Source organism: Bos javanicus, chromosome 9 (genome assembly GCF_032452875.1).
Source record: "Bos javanicus breed banteng chromosome 9, ARS-OSU_banteng_1.0, whole genome shotgun sequence".
NCBI classification, from domain to species: domain Eukaryota; kingdom Metazoa; phylum Chordata; class Mammalia; order Artiodactyla; family Bovidae; genus Bos; species Bos javanicus.
In genome coordinates, this window is record NC_083876.1 from 50,316,978 (window position 1) to 50,338,005 (window position 21,028).

The 21,028-nt window shown below is 34.8% G+C and overlaps 1 protein-coding gene across 6 annotated transcripts in view; it reads left to right on the top strand.

Annotated features, from left to right (window-relative positions):
- Nucleotides 1–21,028, top strand: part of USP45 (ubiquitin specific peptidase 45) — a 73,029-nt gene that overhangs the window by 25,923 nt on the left and 26,078 nt on the right. For 3 of the 6 annotated variants that reach the window (XM_061427749.1, XM_061427750.1, XM_061427751.1), the window contains exons 8-15: nt 1,368–1,498; nt 2,773–2,860; nt 12,293–12,374; nt 14,259–14,350; nt 16,124–16,180; nt 16,512–16,655; nt 17,954–18,626; nt 20,416–20,513. In XM_061427749.1, coding sequence (XP_061283733.1) covers nt 1,368–1,498; nt 2,773–2,860; nt 12,293–12,374; nt 14,259–14,350; nt 16,124–16,180; nt 16,512–16,655; nt 17,954–18,626; nt 20,416–20,513 — 1,365 coding nt within the window. The other 3 variants (XM_061427752.1, XM_061427753.1, XM_061427754.1) reach the window with 3 other exon arrangements.

Sequence of the window (21,028 nt, forward strand, 5' to 3'; positions counted from 1 at the left end):
GATGGCACCCCACTCCAGTACTCTTGCCGGGAAAATCCCATGGACAGAGGAGCCTGGTAGGCTGCAGTCCATGGGGTCGCGAAGAGTCGGACACAGCTGAGTGACTTCTTTTCACTTTTCACTTTCATGCATTGGAGAAGGAAATGGCAACCCACTCCAGTGTTCTTGCCTGGAGAATCCCAGGGATGGGGGAGCCTGGTGGGCTGCCGTCTATGGGGTCACACAGAGTCGGACACAACTGAAGTGACTTAGCAGCAGCAGCAGAAATTGATTTGTCTATGTGTGTTTTAGAGGAACAAAGAGTGAAGGTATAGCTCATAATCTGGCTGTTGAAATTCTTAAAAAAGAGGAATTCTAAAACTTCTTAGCCCAATGTAGTAACCTTAGATTTTTCTTCGAAGGAAGCAATTTTGAAAGACACTGTGGTTGTATTTTTTGTTAAAAAGTCAGTCTGTAAACTCACTGCCCTTTCATTCTCTTGAGATTTTTATGGTGAAGCCCAGTTGCCACCTTGGGAGCTAGTGAAGACTGCTTTACAAAATAATGATAGGGTTTGAAAAGATTTCTGACTAACTGTGATCTGATGTTAGATTTAAGTATTTCACACTTGAAGCTGTGAAATCAGTATATGGCAATAGCTGATCACTGTAGGTTTGTGTCATTCTAAGAGGGAAATTTTCAATCTTAGGTCTTAGTTTTTTAGGACATAATAGTTGACCTGAGTTGTGGGACTATCAGTATAGATCACTGCTCTTTCACCACCTGTTTTCTTTGGGCCTTTGTAATCTGTATGCCTTTTCTTTCTTTTCCGTACCTTATTGTGGCTCAAATCACCAGTAATATGTTGAACAGAAGTGATAAATGTCTTAGTCCCCGAATTAGGGAGAAAACACTCAGTACTTCATTATTAATATGAGTAGGTATAAAATAAGTACAAGGTAATGTATTTTGTGACATAATTCCCATTCCTTGTTTTATTAGTAAAATATTTGGAAAAAAGAATATGGGGTTTTGCTAATAAATGTTTATGATTATTTGTGAATATGTACAAATAACAAGTCAATGAATAATTTTAGGAGAGTATATGAAGGGACAGTTAAAAGCAATGAAATATTGGTTTTTCACTCTTGAGCTAATAGTTATATAAAATAAAGGGCAGAAGATATGAGAATACCTATATTTTTCAAGGTAAGGCATTTAATTTCATTTTTTATATAGTTTTCTTGTATATGAGGGAATAAAGCTTTTTAATACACTTGAGATGGTTTAGTCATCATTTAAACAATATAACTCTCTCTTAGATTTTTTAATGACATTTTATTTTAAAATTGTTTATTTCTGACAAAGAATTGATCCTGTTTTTAAAGGACCCGTTAGTGGTGGAACTTTCAAGCCCTGGACCATTGACCTCAGCCTTGTTCCTGTTTCTTCACAGCATGAAGGAGACTGAAAGAGGACCGCTTTCTCCCAAAGTTCTTTTTAATCAGCTTTGTCAGAAGTGGGTACATCTACTGTCTTAATATGAATGATCATGAGTTACGAAGCACTAATATGCTTATCTGGGCTTCCCTGGTGGCTCTGACAGTTAAGAGTCTGCCTATGATGCAGGGGACCTGGTTCGATTCCTGGGTAGGGAAGATCTTCTAGAGCTTAATATGAGTAGTTTGACACTTACTGTGACTTTGCTGTTATGTCTTGGACTACCAAGAGAAAGGGACTTTCCAGGTGTCAGTAGTGGTAAAGAACCCACCTGCCAATGCAGAAGACATAAGAGACACAGGTTTGATCCCCAGGTTGGGAAGATCCCCTGGAGAAGGGAATGGCAACCCACACCAGTATTCTTGCCTGGAGAATCCCATGGACAAGAAGAGCCTGGTGGGCTATAGTCCATAGGGTCAGCGAAGAGTTGGACACGACTGAAAGCTACTTAGCACACATGCAGAGAAGGAACTAACGTTTGTTTAGTTGCAGCTGTGTGCTGTATGTAAATTGCGTCTCATAATGCTCTGAAGACGTCATTGTTTTCCCCCATTTTATGTATAAGAAAACTGAGACTGCCAGAAGTTGAGTAGCTTCCCGTGTTTCATGAGAACAAGGCAGGGTTTAAATAGATGTCTGTCCTGACTCAGAAGCCCATTATGTAATACCATAAAGTAAGAAAATTATAGAATTGTAAAATCTAAAAGTGCCGTTATAGATCATCTAGCTTAGTTTTCTTATTTTTTAAGATGAGTTTTGAGGCATGCAGAGTTTAAGTAAATTTCCCAAGATATTGCCAATATGGTTAAAAACAAAACCCTTATGTGCCTAGAAATAAACACATTCATAAAGGACCTGGCTTAACTTTAAAGCATTCATTTATTCTTTCATAGAAATTTGAAAAAAAAAATGTGTGTGTGTGTGTGTATATATATATATATTCCTAGTTTTGTGATATTCTGTGGTGTATCATGTACCTTAAGGGTGTCCCCAAATTCTCAAAAGTTCAGTGTACTGTACTGTGAAGCTTGACACATTTACGGTACTTGATGTGTAGTCATTGCTTAATAAATGTTAGCTATATTGTTTTCAGTGTCCTGAAGATCTCATCCTCATGTGAACAGTAACCATATTTTGTGCTTCTATTTATAGAAAAAAGAGTAAATTGAACCTTGGAATATATGAATATTGAATATATGTTATTTCGAGGTGATTTTAAATAATAGTAATATATTATTGATATAATTACTTTATTTCTTTATTTTTCTTTCCTGTTTTGTTTTTAAATCATAGGGCCCCTGCATTTAAAAGTTTTCAACAACAGGACAGTCAGGAACTTCTTCATTATTTGCTGGATGCAGTGAGGACAGAAGAAACAAAGGTCAGATTTCTCAGTGTTTATCACATATACTCTTTAAGAAGAAGGTACAAAATTGAAGGAATTTTACCAAAATTTTAACGTACAGTTGAAAGTAATTTGACTTTTCTTTAAACTATTCTGTTTATCCTCCTCCTCTTTTTTGCCCTGCCTACCACAAGATTATTTTTTTTATCACTTTACAGCTCTATTATCCTTTATTAGTTTATATACTTTGACTATAAATAACAAATTAATTAAAACTAGCTTAAATAAAGAAAAAGGAATCTAATATTCCAGATAAATGGGGATACAGGACAGGAAGTTTTTCAGAAATCCAGAAAGTATTCTCCTTTTCCTCCTGGTCTCTCTGGCTCTGTAGATTTTCTTTATGCATGTCTCTGCAGACTGAGTAGCTTCTTTGCTTCCCTGTCTGAATGGTAGCTCCTAACTGCCATGGCTTGCATGTTGCAGTTCCACGGCTTGCATGTTGCAGTTCCACATGTATAAAGATGAACTGGCTGCTTGTGAATCCTAATTTTAAATTCCCAAAAGAGAGAAACCTCATTGTCCCATGTTGGATTACAATTCACTCAGGGATTAGAGGACTGGGGTCCCAGCCTCCTGAGTCAGGGTCTATTGAGTAAAGAAGATCTAGATAGATTTCCCAAACAGTATTTACTATAACCCTGTCCCTTAATTTAGTGGCTGTTCGTTGACTCTAATATTAAATTAGTTATTTACACCTTTTTTGGTGGGGTCCTATGCAAACAGGATACAGTTTTTCGGAAAAAATGCCAAACATTAAAGATGTCCAGTATAAAGCACATATCCCCCACTTCCTCCTTTCTCACTTGGAGCAGACCCTGCTAATCATTTCATCGCCGTTCCACTGAGTCAGGATTCAGTCTCAGAATCGTTCTTGACATAGCACTCTGGACAGCCCCTGCCAATCCTAATTGTCGTAACAGGTGAAAACCCTGTTTCCTGTTCAAGGTGAATATATTTCTTAATCTATATGTTAATATGCAGTAGAACAACCAGGTGCAAGTGAAGTGCTGATGTGCTTGTGGTAGGTGTTTCTTTTGTTACTATGAAGGGTGGTATCTTTTCTTTTTTAATTCGGTTTTTTTGAATTGTACATGGCATTGTAGTGTTTCTTTATTCTGTATGGCCAGTTTTCAGTGAAGAGACAGTAATGGTTCTAATAATTTCTCATAAATTATCTTAAAGAATGAGTCAGTTACCAGTGTTTATTACAGTTCTATCCTTAATTGGCTGTTTATAGGGTATCATATTAAATGAGTTGAATTTCCACTTCATTTTAATGGGGCTTCCCTGGTGGTTCAGATGGTAAAGCATCTGTCTGCGATGCTGGAGACCTGGGGTTCGATCCCTGGGTCGGGAAAATCCCCTGGAGAAGGCAATGGCAACCCGCTCCAGTACTCTTGCCTGGAAAATCCCATGAACAGAGGAGCCTGGTAGGCTACAGTCCAGGGGTCGCAAAGAGTCAGACACGACTGAGCGACTTTACTTTTTACTCACCTACTGTTTAAAATCAGGTCTGTTGTCTCTGAACAGATTGTGATCTCCTCAAGGAATGGTATTCTATGTGCCTTGCACTTAGTAGGTGCTCATTTAATGTTTGTTCAATATGTTGTCTGTGTTGACTCTAAATGGACAATTTCATTTACGTATTGAATTGGGAAGAAAACAGTTTCTTAAATGAATAAACTAGCTAGTTTTAGGGGGCATTTGCACTTATTTTGAATATGTTATAATTTGAATAAACTGTTAAATTGAAGGGTAGTTCGCATTATATTTTATCTGTAATTTGTTTTGAAGAAATCAGTTAAGAGTAAGTTTTGGGAACATTAGCACAGTCCCCCTGAGCTAATAATTCATTACATTTTCTTAGATCTAGAAACTGATACCAAGAATGGAGATACAAACTTAAGTGTTTCAGACTACCAAACTAATGATCTAATTCTATACAATACTGCTGATTAAACTTTAATTTTAGGGACTTCCCCTGCAGTTCCATTGCAAGAGATACGAGTTTGATCCCTAGTTGGGAGGCTAAGATCCCACATGCTGCACAGTGTGGCCAAAAAAAAAAGTTTAATATTAATGCTTGATCATCAGTGACTAGTATGAATATACATTTTAAAGCTTGCTATTTAAAATGTAACCATAATTATTTCACTATTTGAAAAAGTATTGAATCTGATTTACTAATTGATATTCTTATTGAAGGGATTGATACAATAAGAATTGATATTCTTATTGAAGGGATTGATACAAGGTAGCAAAGTAGAAAGAGATGCTCTGTGTTAGGAATAGTAAATGCATTTTGACCTTCTGAGCCTACAGATGACACAGTAGTTACTTTAGGATTAATTGAAGCCATCAGTTGCTAGAAAGATTTTTTTTCTTTTCCCCTGAGATTTACAGGAATACGTTTACTACATGGTGGTCATGTATCATTGTAAATGGAATTAAAAGTCACCTTTTTACAATATTTTTCTCTGTTGATATTACAAGTAAAACAATAAAATCTATCGTAATTTTTTTTCCGATTTTGCTTTCATTGATGGCATTCTTTGTTGTAATTATTCTTTTGTCGTAATGATGCATTGGGATTCACAGTATCTTGAAAACTCAGGCAGTACAGCAGGAAACATTAGTTTTTGAAAGCTCTTATCTTTCTTCCTCTACGTGAGGCTTTTAGATGGAGTGGCAGAATTAAAATGTCAAGTCTTGGATCTCTTCTGTCTCGTAAGCAAGGACAGTCATGCTGGTTGGGTACAGTGAGTACCCGGGCAGGAGCTGCATTGTCTGGCCTGGGAACTCCACAGCTGTTAGTCTGGCTGCTGTTGTGGTTTGTCAGCGCCATGTGTTCTTTGATTGAAGGAAGGCTACAGCGGTATGTCTGCCACCAGACCCTTCTAGTGATGGTTAAAAAATGGCTGACCTCCTTTCATCTTGTTTCACTAAGGTCTTTTTCTTATGACTATGAAGTTGAGGAATATGACTCCTTCTTGCTAAGTAGAGAGATAAAAGGGATCATTTGTGGAAAATTTGTAAATTTTTTATATGTGAAATAAAGTCAAATTCACAATAAGGGCTTCTTTTATAGGCAGTCTTTTCAGCTTAGAAATATATGCTTCTTGACTTTTTTTCCTTTTAGTTTGAGCTATCACTAAATTAATGGTATTATTACATTTTTATTATCAAAGATTTATCACTTTAATCCATTATTAGGTAACATGATTTTAAAGGTAGAATAGCTCTGCTAACTTAAATTATGTGTTTTGCATTCTTATTTTTAAAAAGAGTTTAACAAGGAGGTTTGAACTGGTTGAACCTTGATACTGTGAATTGATTAATGTGCTGCAGTTGTTAGTAGCTCTCTGACCAGTCTTTTTTTAAAATCTAAATGGCTCAAAGCACAACTCTTAACAATGAAGGTTGTAGATGGACCTAAACCCATTTATTTTATTCAACTTGATGAACTACCTTTTAACTAAGTTTAACAGTTTAGAGCAGAGAATGTAAATTTGTGGCTAGGATACAATGAAAAAAGCAAATATCTAATAGTTTAATAAAAGTTAAGAATTTAAACAGCTTCATTGTTTTTACTCTTTTAAAAAAGAGTGATATTGCAGCTTACATATCAGAGTATGGTAAAGGCTCATTAAAAGTCATGTCTGAAATGGTAAAATGTTCAAATTGTAGAATAAATTTGTAGACTTGTAAGTTGAATTAGAGGTCTTTAGTTGCTGGATAGACTTTTTACAGTTTTATCTATAGATGATATTTATAGGTGAACATGGGTATTTATTGGCATCTTTCATTTAAGTCCATTGAATATTTCTCTTGCATGGAATTTGCACCGTTCTAATTTGCTTCTTTTTTCAGTGTTCAGTGTTCTCTTTTCAAGGTAAAAAAGTCAAGTTTTTACCTCAGTATCAAAATTATATCAATTTTCAAGTTTATTGAGTCTGAATTAGAGATTATTTCAATATTTAATAGCTTCTGGGACACATATTTCAATTTCTTTCACATGTAAGTATATTTTAGGAGTGAGTAACATGGTATGAATTGTTGTATGTTTACTTTTATATCCTACTTTGTATATATTTAAATTTTTGAATCTTGCATTAACTTTCAAAATAAAGAGAATAGCGAGCAGTTCTAGGAAATATAATGTGCTGATCATAGGCTAGTTAATAAATAGAGCCTACTTTCATAATTATTGGGGAGGAATATTAAAAACTAATTATAAAACATATCATCATATAAAAGAACATGTACAGATATAGTTTAAAGCATACTATAAATACTATTAGCACTCCTCCCTACCACCACCCCCAGAGTTAAAAAATAGATTATTAGTACCATAAAAGCTACCTGTTTCTTTTTTTCAAATACTTCTTCCTCAGCACAGGTAACCACTATTTTGACTTTTACAGAAATCATTCCATAGTTTTGAGAGCTACTTCTATATGCTTAAACAATATGTTGTTTAGTTTTATTGGGTAGCAAGCACAAACTTAACTGCCTTTATTGGATGGTTCCCAAAAGATGAGTTGAGAGAATCTCTGGAACGTAGTCTGGCTTTGGCTCCCCAATTTAGAAGACCTCTTTCTGGGAAAGTCAGTAGGCAAGGTCATGAATGTGTTCTGAGTCACACCTGTCAAAATCAAGGTCAATTGACAGAGATTAGAAGAGACCAGGTACTAGTTCTCATCCCAGAAGGTTGGAGACTGCTCCATGTTTTCTGCTTCTGAGTTCATCATGGCCCACTTCATGACTCTCGGGAATAGGCCCAAGCAGAACAATTCTGGGGTGGTAGTTTGTTTCCTCTCCTGATCAAGGTAGCAGAGCAGAGAGGGGAGATGTAACATTAGCAGCTCATTCCCTGTACATTCTGTTCTCAGAGAAAAACATGGTAGAATGGCAGAAGGGATCTTGGTGTCAACAATATATCCTTCTTGTAAGTCTCACTGCCCCAGTCTAGATTGGTTGCCTCCCACATTAGATGTGTAAGCATCATTGTGAAATTCTTCCTAACTGTCCTCCTGGGCATTCCCTTACATGATGCCCCTGCTGTTGCCTGTAAACCACTTTGTTGTCTTTGTTTGTGTTCTCATTTGGTGGTGTGTGTGTATACATATGTATGTTTTTCCTTTTGATTAAGGTAACATATTATAGCAACTTTCCATAGCAGAAGATAAAAAGTTTCCTTTTTTTAAAAAAACAAACTTGTTCCTTTATAACCAATTCTAACCATTTCCTTATTGATTGTTCCTTATATGTGGTTTCCAGTGTTTTTGCCTTTATGAACAATGCTCTGATGAATAATGTATGTGTGTTATTTCACATGTCTGTAAGAATATCTATATAAATACAGAAGTGAGCTTTCTGGGTCAAATGATGCACGCATTTGGAATTTTGATAACTGTTACCAAATTGTCCTCCATAGGCATACAGTTTTCACTCTGTCAGCAACATAACATATATGGAGAGGGTTTTTCCATAACCTCACCAAAAGACTGTTATACCAAACTTTAAAATTTTTGTCAATCTGATAGGTAGCAAATGGTATCTCAGAGTAATTTTAGTGTATGTTTTTCTCTTTTTGAATAAAGCCCAGTATCTTTTCATTTGTTCTTATTTTTTTGCCCATTTTTCTACTGGGTTTTGATCTTTTGCTGATTTCTAAAAGCTTTTTGTGTACTAGAGAGGAAATATGTTACCAAGTTTATCATTTGTGATGTGATTTTGCCTATAATGTGACAATAGCTTTTTTTTTAAAATGTAATGTAATGCTAAACATTTTTTTGTTTTTGAATTTAAAAATCTTAAATTTTTTTTTAATTTTTATATGGCTTCTGGATATTGAGTCTTGGTTGAAAAGGCAAATTTTTTAATTTACTTCAAGGTTATAAAAGAATTTCCCCATGTTTTCTTCTGGTACTTTTATGATTGACTTTTATCTAACGCTTGATCTATTGAAATTTACCCTGTTCCATGATATTTTCATTTTTCCCATTTGGCTATCCTATAGTTACCCAAACTATATAGTATGTTTTCCCCACTAAATTGGTAGCACTCTAATTATACTAACTTTTCATATTATTTGGGTTTTTTCTCAACTTGCCCTTGGTTGTGTTTGCTTATATGTTTAAGTACTAGATTTAACCTTTCAGTTATGAAGATTTTAATGCATTTAGTCAATCATCTCTTACTACACTTTCCTCTCTGCCCCCAGGTTTTCATTGCTATTCTTATTTATTTTTTCCATACCTGGGTAGAACCTACCTCTCCCTTCAACCTCTCACATTAAAAAGAGAAAAAGAAAACTCTAAAATCTATATACTATTGCCATTCTCACTGGAATTATGTTAAATAAATAAATTGGGTGGAAGGTGAATTGAAATGTTCATAATGATAGGACTTATCCAAGAACGTGCTGTGTATTTCCATTTGATCAAATTTTCTTTTGTCTCTTTCAGTAGTGTTCCTTTTTTAGATGTTACACATTTGTTTAGTTTATTCCTAGTTATTTTATATTTTCAGTTGCGATTATGGTTTGTTTTCTTCTATATCTTCTAACAGTTCTGTTTGTTTGAAGGCGACTGACTTCATTATCTTTATATACTCCCTATTAAATTCTCATTATTATAGTAACTTTTTATCTCATTTAGTTCCTCTGGCTTTTCGAAGTAAAAAGTCATGTCATCTGCAAATAATTTTCTCTCTTTTATACTTTTATATCTCTGAGATTTATTTTTTGTCAAATACATCAGTAAAACTTTACAGTGTTAAATAGTAGTAGTGAATGGGGGTATCGAGGGATTTGATCTTATTTTTTCTCAGTGTATATGATGACTTATATTAATTAATGTTATTAGAGTTCCCTAATATCCCTGTACTACTAGAATAAAGGCCTCTTGGTCATACTATAATCTTTGTGGGGTTTTTTTTTACTGTGCAGCTAGCTCTATTCTGTCGCTGATATTTTATTTAGAATTTTTTTAGGTAATATTATATCTGTGTGTACACTCTTGTCAGCTTTTGGTACCAATATTATGCTTCATGAAGATAATTTGATAGCTTTCCTTTTTCTGTGCCCTGGGACATAGGTTTACTGTTTCTGTGAAATTATTAGGTACTAGAGGTTTGTGTAGGGATTATGTAATTCAGTGACTTTAATGATATTTTTTTCCTTCCTTGAAAGCTGGAAAATTTTCTAATTTTTTGAAAAATTATCTGGTTTTCTTTTTCCTGAAATTTCAAATATAATTACCTAAGAGTTGAGCAAAGTAGTCTGTCATGATTATTTGCAATATCTTTCATTTAGGTAGTGATTTTCCATCTTTGTTATATGTGATGTTATGCTTTTCATGCTTATCTTTTTTTTTCACGCTTGTCTTGATTTAGGTTAGTTGGTGGGTTTATTCCCTGCTGCCCGGAAAATCAGCTTTTGATTCATTTATTTATTCTCTTCAATTTCTACTTCTATCCTCTTAACTCTTTCCTTATACTTGTGTTCAGTTTAATGTCCTTTTCTAAATGTATAAGTTAGCTGCTTAATTTGTTTTTAATTCTTTTCAATCGATTTACATATATAAAGCTGTTCTGAAGAGTGAAAAGTATCTTGGATTCTGACATATAGAGTTTTCTTACTCTCTGAGAAGATTGCAATTCTGCTTAATTTCTTTTTGACATGATAATTTTTTGACAAAAGATTTATGTATCATTTTCATATCAAGAAATCTAAGTCAAACAGTGGTTTCACATATATGAAAACCTGTAATTAAGACTTTGCTTACTACCTTTCCCCTCACCCCACTGTTAAAATGTGAATTAGAGAAGATTAGATTTATCCACTAAGAGGGCTGCAATTAGTGTAAAAGATGATAATTTATTAGCTTAAATAAATCTTTATTTTTGGAATATATGTAGTTTTATTCTGAGAGTTTTTCGTGAGGTTAGATCTTTTCTAAGCCATATGTAAGAGGTGTAGAACCATAAAACTTATTTACTAAGAGCTGCTGAGCGCTTGAACACATGATTTTCATTGACAACTAAATTCAAATAAAATAACAATTAAGTTCTGAAGTTGTCTTCTTGTTGTGGACAATATTCTGGACTTTAGTCATGTGTATGTGTATATATATATATATATACATATATGTTTATGGGAAATAGATGGGGAAACAGTGGAAACAGTGTCAGGCTTTTTCTGGGCTCCAAAATCACTGCAGATGGTGACTGCAGCTATGAAATTAAAAGACGCTTACTCCTTGGAAGGAAAGTTATGACCAACCTAGATAGCATATTCAAAAGCAGAGACATTACTTTGCCAGCAAAGGTTCGTCTAGTCAAGGCTATGGTTTTCCCTGTGGTCATGTATGGATGTGAGAGTTGGACTGTGAAGAAGGCTGAGCACCAAACAATTGATGCTTTTGAACTGTGGTGTTGGAGAAGACTCTTGAGAGTCCTTTGGACTGCAAGGAGATCCAACCAGTCCATTCTGAAGGAGATCAGCCCTGGGATTTCTTTGGAAGGAATGATGCTAAAGCTGAAACTCCAGTACTTTGGCCACCTCATGCGAAGAGTTGACTCATTGGAAAAGACTCTGATGCTGGGAGGGATTGGGGGCAGGAGGAGAAGGGAACAACGGAGGATGAGATGGCTGGATGGCATCACTGACTCGATAGACGTGAGTCTGGGCGAACTCCAGGAGTTGGTGATGGACAGGGAGGCCTGGCGTGCTGCGATTCATGGGGTCGCAAAGAGTCGGACACGACTGAGCGACTGATCTGATCTGATCTGATACATGTGTGTGTGTATATATATCTATATGGAGGTCATAGTGACCAGTTTAATAGCTGCTTATGTATTACTACTTTCTTCGTAGATAAGAAATTTCATATGATCTACTTGTTACTTTTTGTCCTGGTTAAGGAGTAAATCATCTTAGGGACAGAGTTGGCGAGAGGGAGGGAGGAAGCAAGAGATGGGGAAAGATGGGGGATAGAAGAAAAAAGGAGAACTTATTCTAAACCTGTAAAAAAAAAAAATGGGACTAGGCTGCTTGCTTTTTGTTGACTGTGAAAAATACTTTAAACACAAGAGAACCTGTATGTAGGAACCTTGACTTATTTGGGGGAGAATCTGGCAACACAAAATTATTCATGCATGGAGTTTTAGAACTGGACTAAAGGACACATTTAACTTTCTAAAAATTCAGTCATTTTAATTTACAGACTAGGGAACTGAGATCCAGTGTATGTTGCTGTTTGAAAATCCTCTTTTAAGAGGATGACGTTTGAGTCAGTTGTCACTGAAACCAGATTCTAGTCACGGGAACACAGAATAATGCTTTGAAAGGATACATTCTAGTATACATTCTTAAGAAATTCTTATTATTTTGTTTTATAGCGAATACAAGCTGGCATTCTAAAAGCATTCAACAACCCAACTACTAAAACTGCTGATGATGAAACTAGAAAAAAAGTCAAAGGTATGTTGACAGTTTCACTGTTAAAAGTTTTTTCTAGAAGAAAATATTGTAAGTTTCTTTTTAGCGGGGAAGTGGGAGAGGAACTGAACATTATGTAAACTAATTCTCTGAAGTAATGCTGCTGCTGCTGCTAAGAGTTTACTTATTCCTGTGGTGGCAAGACAGTCTAATGGGTCATAGAAAGAAAATATTAGAATCTATGTGAATTAAAAAAAAAAACTAATATCAAATATACAGTTTGACTGATGCACTTAAGAGAAGTATCCTGTGGGAGATTTGAAAGGTTGTTGAAAGTAGCAACCTCACTTGGAAGTTCACTTTTATCATACTGTGTCATTTTTCATTTGAAGTGTGCTTATTAGATAGTGGATTTATGGATATTGTCTAGTCATAACTAGACAAAATGCTTCAGTGTTCCAGAGATTCCTACAAGGAAATCATTATTTAAGAGGGTACTGTTACGTCAAGCATACATGTCTACTCCTAGTGTTGACTCTTGATCAGCCAAAATATGAGGCAGAAACAATGATTAACTAACTGATCAAAGCTAATCATTTATAATGATCAGTATTTAAATGTAGGTTTATATCCCATGTTATTAACAATTTACTGTGTCCTATAAATATATTCTTCCTTGAGGTAGTAACTCATTTTTAGAAAATGTTTAAAAATATTATTTATTTTATTTATTCTCTTTTCTAATTCTGTTTTTTATAGCATTATATATAAAGGGTGTCTATATAAACAAATATAAATACATTAAGCTTGTATATAACAAAACTGTGTGCAGTTGAAGGTTCAAGATTTTAAAAAATAATAGGGTCTCAAGTATGCTCTGTTTTGTTTTGAGATAGTGCCATCTAGTGTATGTTTAGAATAACTGTTCGTTTTTTCTTTCACTCCTTTTCAGTTTTGTAATCTTACTTACTTTCAATCCCTTGTACAGTTTTCCTTAATGAAACATCTTAGTTAAACATAACTTCTAAATAGTTACCATCGTAATTAAAAGGTATTTCTTGATATGTCCAGATAAAAATCTGCTCTGTCATTCAGTGCTTCAAGTAATGTTTTAAAATGATTTCAGTTGTTTGCATGAAATTTGAGGATAGAGATCCAAAAAGGATGGAAGAGAAATTTGAAAGAGGAGTGAGTAGGTTTGAAAAAAAATTTTTTAATATATTTTCCCCCGTGGTTTACTGTGAGAAATTTCAAACTTCCATTAGAATAGTGTGAAGCCCATGTGCCTGTGTGCCCATAATCATGCTTAAATTACACTTGATTCCTGTTTCATCTGTTCTCCCCCAATTCCATATTATTTTGAATCAAACCATAGGCATCATTTTCTTTTACTTATAAATATATAAATATGTAGTATATCATATAGAAATAGAACGATTTTAACATTTTTATGGAACAGGAGTTAAATATATAGCTAAGTTATTAATTTCCATGTTAGTTCGTATGCTTTGCAGTGTTTACTTGTCTTTTACTGCCCTGTTGTGTCCATAGTTATGGTCCTGGCATTTGTAGCCCTAAATCGTAATCTCTTTTTCCATCCCTCTGTCTACCTCTAGGTTAGGCACAGAGGCTTTTTAAAGGGTTTAGTGGGAGCAGTTGAGTGTGGTATGAACAGTGGTGATTACTCTACTTATTTTACTTCTTAAAGTTTAAGAATAATCAGTTTGTTATTTGAGACTACAGTAGTTGATAGTCACATTTTCTCTATAGAATTGTAAAGAAAATTATAAGATCATATAGTAAAATATAGTATTAAATATGGTCCCAGATTATTCAGATTTCTTTTGATTCAACAGGAAAAAAGCCTGTTACATTGTTAGGTTGATGGTTGATATGTTTTTTTCATTAAAAGTATTATTTTTACAGCATATGGAAGAGAAGGTGTGAAAATGAACTTCATAGATCGTATCTTTATTGGTGAATTAACTAGCACGGTCATGTGTGAAGAATGTTCAAATGTAGGTACTTTGTAATTCTCTTCAACATGGACTAGATTATAGTCATATTGTTTTTATTGTTTTCTTTCACATGTAATCATTAGCAGTCATTTTTATTTGTGACAGATGACTATGTAGTAGTTTTTGAAAGTCTTTAAAAAATATATCCTTCACTGTTAGAAAATAAACATAATGTATAATTTTTTTAAGTAAATGTTATCTAAATTTTCCTCTTGACACACCTGTGAAGTTCATTTAGCCTATTTTAGTATAATCCTATGTGCTAGCTACTCATTTGGATTGAAAATGAAAGAGAAACTTCTGTGAAGAGAGTAACTACGTTAATATCATTATGCATTGCCCTAAATTGTAATCCCAAAAGAAATAATTTAATAACATAATTTAGGCTGATCTTCTTTAAAAATTTATATTTATATTACTTGTTCAATTTTTTTAAAAAAAGCAGACTTGACTCATTTTTGAATTTAGTGGTAATTTCATTTTGAATGCCATCTGTACTGTAACAGCTTCTTAAGTGAAGTCGCTCAGTCGTGTCCGACTCTTTGCGACCCCGTGGACTGTAGCCTACCAGGCTCCTCCGTCCCTGGGATTCTCCAGGCAAGAATACTGGAGTGGGTTGCCATTCCTTCTCCAGGGGATCTTTCCAGCCCAGGGATTGAACCCAGGTCTCCCGCATTGCGGGCAGACGCTTTAACCTCTGAGCCACCAGGAAAGCACAATAGCTTCTTAAGGACTGTATAAATTTTTACAGGTTTTTCAATTGCTTGGTAAGGAATATTTCTGGAACTGTATGGCATATAATAGGTTTAAATTTCTGTCAGATTTTAATCATAAAAGAGAGAGTCTTTATATCTGTCTTCCTATCCCAGATTGTAGAGTATCTTTCCTCTCTAATCTTATAAAATCAGGATTATATATTGTATCTCCTTCAAGCCTATCATAGTGAAGCACAGAATGTGTCGTCATGATATTATGATTGACCCTTGAACAGCATGGGTTTGAATTGCATGGGTTTGAACTGCAAGGGCTCCCTTATACACAAATTTTTTCAGTAAATACTGCTAAAGTCCTACACAATCTCTGCATTTGGTTGAATCTGCAGACATAGAATCCCAGATACAAAGCGCCAACTGTGAAGTTATGCTCTAATTTTTGACTATTCAGTGGGATGGGGGTCAGCATTCTTAACCCCCACATTGTTCAATAGTCAGCTCCACTTAGGTTTCTAATATATTCAACATAGAAGTTGACAAACTATAGAGTATCTTTTAAAATAGAATTATCCTGAAGAATCTTCAAAACACCGTCAAGTTCTCTAGCTTTTCTCATGGCTTTTTCTTAACATTTCATATTTTATTTATGTTATGTCATAACGTATGTCATATGTTATGGCCCCAATTTCACCAAAAATATGCTTGTATAGTTAATCAGTTTTATTAAACACAGTTTATTTTAAAAGTTACTTTAAATATTCCACATTAGTCATATTAACAGTATTATAAAATTCAACTGTGTTGCGTTTACTTAAGCTTTGGATTATCTTATTTTGATTAACCGCATATGTGTTGCCATGGGGTCACAAAGAGTTGGATACGACTGAGCGACTGAACAAATGTGTTGCTATACCCAATTAAATTACTGTTTCTTCCAAGAATGCTTTTTAACTTAAGATTTTAAGTTTCCTGGGAAGTTTGATTTCTTTAAGGAGTTTACAAAACTACATTGTCTACATTAGAATTCTAACTGAAGTTTTCAATGTGTTTTCTTTTTAAGATCTCCACGGTGAAAGATCCTTTTATTGATATTTCACTTCCTATAATAGAAGAAAGGGTAAGGAGAAAAACCTTAAGTCTTTTTGTGAAGGACATTTATAAATTCAAAACGTAGGCATTTTTGAGTATATTATCAAGTATCTGAGAGTCATTACTCTTTATATACAGTAATTGAGTTTGTGCAGTGTATTTGATATTGGAGTTTGTATATGGATGAGTGAAGGACGATATAGTTCCTAATCTCAAGGAATTTAAACGCTTATGCTTTATATTTTGAGAATTATCATTTAGGAAATTATATTTCAAGTGTTACAAATATTAAAAAGTAGATGATATCCAGAATTCATTTCCTAAAGAAATTTTGTATTATGTACATGTTATCTATATAGGTTTCAAAACCTGTACTTTTGGGAAGAATAAGTAAATATGGACGTTTACAAGAGACAGATAATGGTCAATACAGTGGCACTGTTCCTGTAGAAAATACTCATCAACCCAGAGCAATCAGGAAGCATTCTTCATCTAAAGATATGGTAAGATTATATGCATTTGTGAAACATCCTGCTTTTTGAAACATTTTAGTAAGAAAAATTTTTTAAAGTATACAAAAATCGAGACAAAGGTATAATAACCCCCCAGGTACCCTCAGTGTCATAGTTGTCATCTCACAACTGGTCATGTTTTATCTGTCTGTCTCACATTTTCCTCCTCATCCTAGATTATTCTGAAATAAATCCCAACATATATCTAAATGTATTTCTCTAAAAGATGCTTTTTAAAGACATAACCATTGTATCATTATTGTACCTAAAAATATTTAAAACTTAATAGGACAAACATCTAGTCATAATTTTAATTTCTGTAATTGTCTCATAAAATATTTGTTTTTGCTTTTTCAAGCATATTTGAATTTAGGATCTTTAAAAGATCTATAGCTTCCCACGTGTCTTAAATGTCTTTTAATCCACAGATTCCACCTTTTGTTTTCTTTGCAATTTATTTGTTGAAGACATGAAATCTTTTTTTTCAGCAGTCTCACCTTCCTATATCAATAGTAATTCATTTTGCATATTGTGGTAGTTCGTTTTGCAAGCAGTAATTCATCTACATGTTCTTAAGAGATGCCTCTGTTCCCTTTGTTTCCTCTCTAAGGCAGTTAGAACTAAAGGCCTAAATAGGTTTAAGTTTGATTATTTAATTTTTTGCAAGAAAACTTTTTCAAGTGATGGTATGTATTTCTATCAGGAGGTACATATTATGTTTGATATTTCTTTTCCTGTGATGTTATCAGTAATTGATGACCATTATCTGATCCACTGTTTCCCCAGGGACTCACTAGGGAGGGTGACCATGGTGATTGATGAATAAAGCCAGATTAATTTAAAGACATCCATTTGAATTTGCACCTTGTTAAAAAAAAAAAAACAAAAAACAATTTTTTTACATGATATGATTTATACTAACTTGGCAAATTGATGTATTACCAGATTTAACTTACTCTGTTCAAAAGTCCTTTAAGGGACAAAACTACATAAATTGTGCAGAGGTTTACACTTGAAAAGCCTCCAGCATAGCACTGTTCCACACAAGTGCTGTTCCCCACCCATAAATAGGTAACCATTAAGTTGGTTCCTTGTGTAAACGTTTATTTTTAAATTAGAGCTTTTTGTTAGCATACTGTTCATTGTAGTTTGGGTAGATTTAGTAAATGGATTTCAGAGGTACTAGACATCTTATTTTAATAATTGTGAAATGTTTAAGTAAGACTTACTAGCATTTATTTTCAGTAAGGTCACAGATTCTTTTCTCTGAAAACACTATCAACTTACAGAATCAGCTAATTCATGGCAGAAAATGTACAAGAAAATCATCATCTGGAGAAGATAAAGCTGCTGTCATATACCAGGAAAATGAAAGCCTTGAGGTGAATAGAGACTCTTCATTGTTTGCAAGCATCATGAACACTGAGTTGACTCTGACTGAAAGCCCCACCGATGGCAGTGAGAAAGAAGACAGCCTTTCTGAAAGTAGCGTTGATGCTGACAGCGAGGCTTCGGAGTCTGAGAGTGCTCCGAAACAGACTTTGTTGTTGAGATCCAGAAGCGGATACTACACGCACACAAATGGACACCCTCACTACCCGTCCAAGAGTGAACCACTCACTAGGGAGGGCGACCGTGGTGATGAGGGAGTGGCGGAAGCTATTTCTGAACTTCATTTGAGCAGCACTATAATTCGAGCTAGGGATTCTGACAGAGAAAATCAGCCACTAAGTGTTTCAAATAATTTGTGTTTTTCAGAGGACAAGCATATGGTGTCTCAGAGCCCCCAAAATGCTTTTCAGACCCTTTCTCAGAGCTATATAACCACTTCTAAAGAATGTTCAGTTCAGTCTTGTCTCTATCAGTTTACATCTATGGAATTGCTAATGGGGAATAACAAGCTTCTGTGTGAGAACTGTACTGAGAAGAAACAGAAGTACCAAAAGGAAACCACTTCTGCAGGTAAGTATTTAGCTTAACTTTTTTTTTTAAGTATTCATGGATTATCTGATAATCAGTGACTAGTGGGTAATAGATCCCACATGGAGGAACCTAAGAACCTGTCACCATACATTAGCTGCTTGGAGTCATGGCTTGTCTTATTCATATCTGTACCTTAGCATTGAAGACACTGACTGGGCAGGGGAAATTTTCAATAGAATTTTGTCCAAATAAATTGAAGAACAGGAAGTATCCATCTTTGCCTTGAAAATGCAAATTCACATAATCTTATTTCAGGGAACTAGCTATCTGAAGTCTTTCCAGAAATAATTTCTGTAAAACTTAATTGCAACACCAGTGAGATTAATGTCCTTCACAAAAGTCATATCATGAGATATAAATTTGAAGATTTTAAGTAATTGTATATTATAAAGCTAGCTATATACTAACTATGTTTTGTTGACAAGAGAAAAGTAGAAAAGGTTGATTTGTCAAGTAGGAAATTTTTGGTGTACCTCTAGCCTTGATTAAATGAAGAAAAAATTCTGATTCTTAATGACTGTTTTAAAATGTACATTTTATTATTCAGGTATAATGAGCCTAACAGATGAGATGATTGCCACTGAAAAGGTAGTTTATTACTTAAGTGAAGTTCCCAAGAGGAGGAGACACACTAAGACATGCCGCCCAGGGCCACAAGGGAAGCACCAGGGTTGGTCAGGAGACGGGGAGCAAGGGGGAAAGTGCAGTCAAGTGCGTTTATTGTGGTTGCCGAGGGAAGGAATGAATGAAGGAGGGCAGAAAGGTTTAGAAGTGAATAATCTGAGGTATAGGGGCTGTCTCTAGAGGTCTGGTACCTGGCTCTGGTGTGAGTAGGGCAGGTGAATAGTGACCTAGAGTATCTGAGCCCAGTAAAGGAGGTGGTTGGGTAAGGGCTTTGGAAATACATATGAAAGGCACGCTTAATTTATTTACTATCTAGGAATTAGGCTCTGGAAAAGGCCCTTTCCAGTGTCAGCAAGGCCCCAGATGTCAAAGCATCAGAATGAAAATATGATTAATACATTAAAATTAATGTCTAGATGGGAGAGGAAGAAATGCCAGCTTATACTAATCCAAGTTAAGTATGCAATTGGCCATATTCAAATCCTATCACAAGTCATTTCTAACAACCTCTTATTTTTTTATTAATTTAATTGGAAGATAATTGCTTTATAATGTTGTGTTGGTTTCTGCCATGCATCAACATGAGTCAGACATAGATATACATATGTCCCTTCCCTCTTAAACCTCCCTCCCACCTCCTACCCTGCCCCACCCCTTTATATTGTCACAGAACCCCAGGTTGAGTTCCCTGCATCAAAGAGCAAATTCCCACTGGCTATCTATTTTACATATGTAACAACCTTTTATGGAAATATCCCATCGTTCCCATGATAGGTGATCTTCTTTCACTGCAGTGAGTAATGACCCAGTTTTTTCAATTACAGGTATGTTTCTGGTGGTGTTTGACTGGAAGGCATTGACATAAGTCACTTCTGGTCTATCAGCTTTCCAGCTTCCAGAGTTGTGTTGCAAGTGTCACCTCTCCTATTCTTTGTCCTTATAACTGTATGCCTTAAAAAAAAAATCCCTTTCATATTGTTGGAGTTTTAGGGTTGAGTTGAGGCTCCCAGTAATCAGAAATCTAATTTCTTTTCTAACATTTTCAAAAATGTGGTATAATGATTCTATTTAAATGTTTACTATACTATATGGGCAATAATGTATAAGATGTAATTTATAAATAAATTTATTGTATCTTATGCAGAAAAGAAAGCAGAGGGGGTTTATACTAATGCCAGGAAGCAATTGCTCATTTCTGCTGTTCCAGCTATCCTGATTCTCCATCTTAAAAGATTTCATCAGGTAAAATTCTCTTTAGTAGCACTACACATATTTTCATCATATGTTTTGCGGAGCCTTAGTCTTGTAAGGCTTCCCAGGTGGTGCAGTGGTAAGGTATCCACCTGCTAATGCAGGAGATGCAAGAGACACGGGTTTGATCCCTGGGTCAAGAAGATCCCCGGAGGAGGAAATGGAAGCCCCCTCCAGTATTCTTGCCTAGAAAATTCCATAGACAGAGGAGTCTGGCAGGTTACAGTTGATGGGTTGCAAAGAGCTGGACACAACTGAGCAACTAAGCATACACACACAAGTCTTGTACTGTCAAGGATTAGACAGTAATTTATTGAATTTAAAAATTTTCTCATGAGATTTACTGCTTTTTCAGCCATGATAGCTTATAAGACTTTTCTAAATAAGATTGTCTAATTCACAATATTTGAACATTTAGTTGGTATGATAGGAACCTCAGTGGTGTGTGTCTGTGAGAGAGAGAGTGTGTGTGTGTAGGTTTGTGTCAGTGGAAAATAGAATTTTTA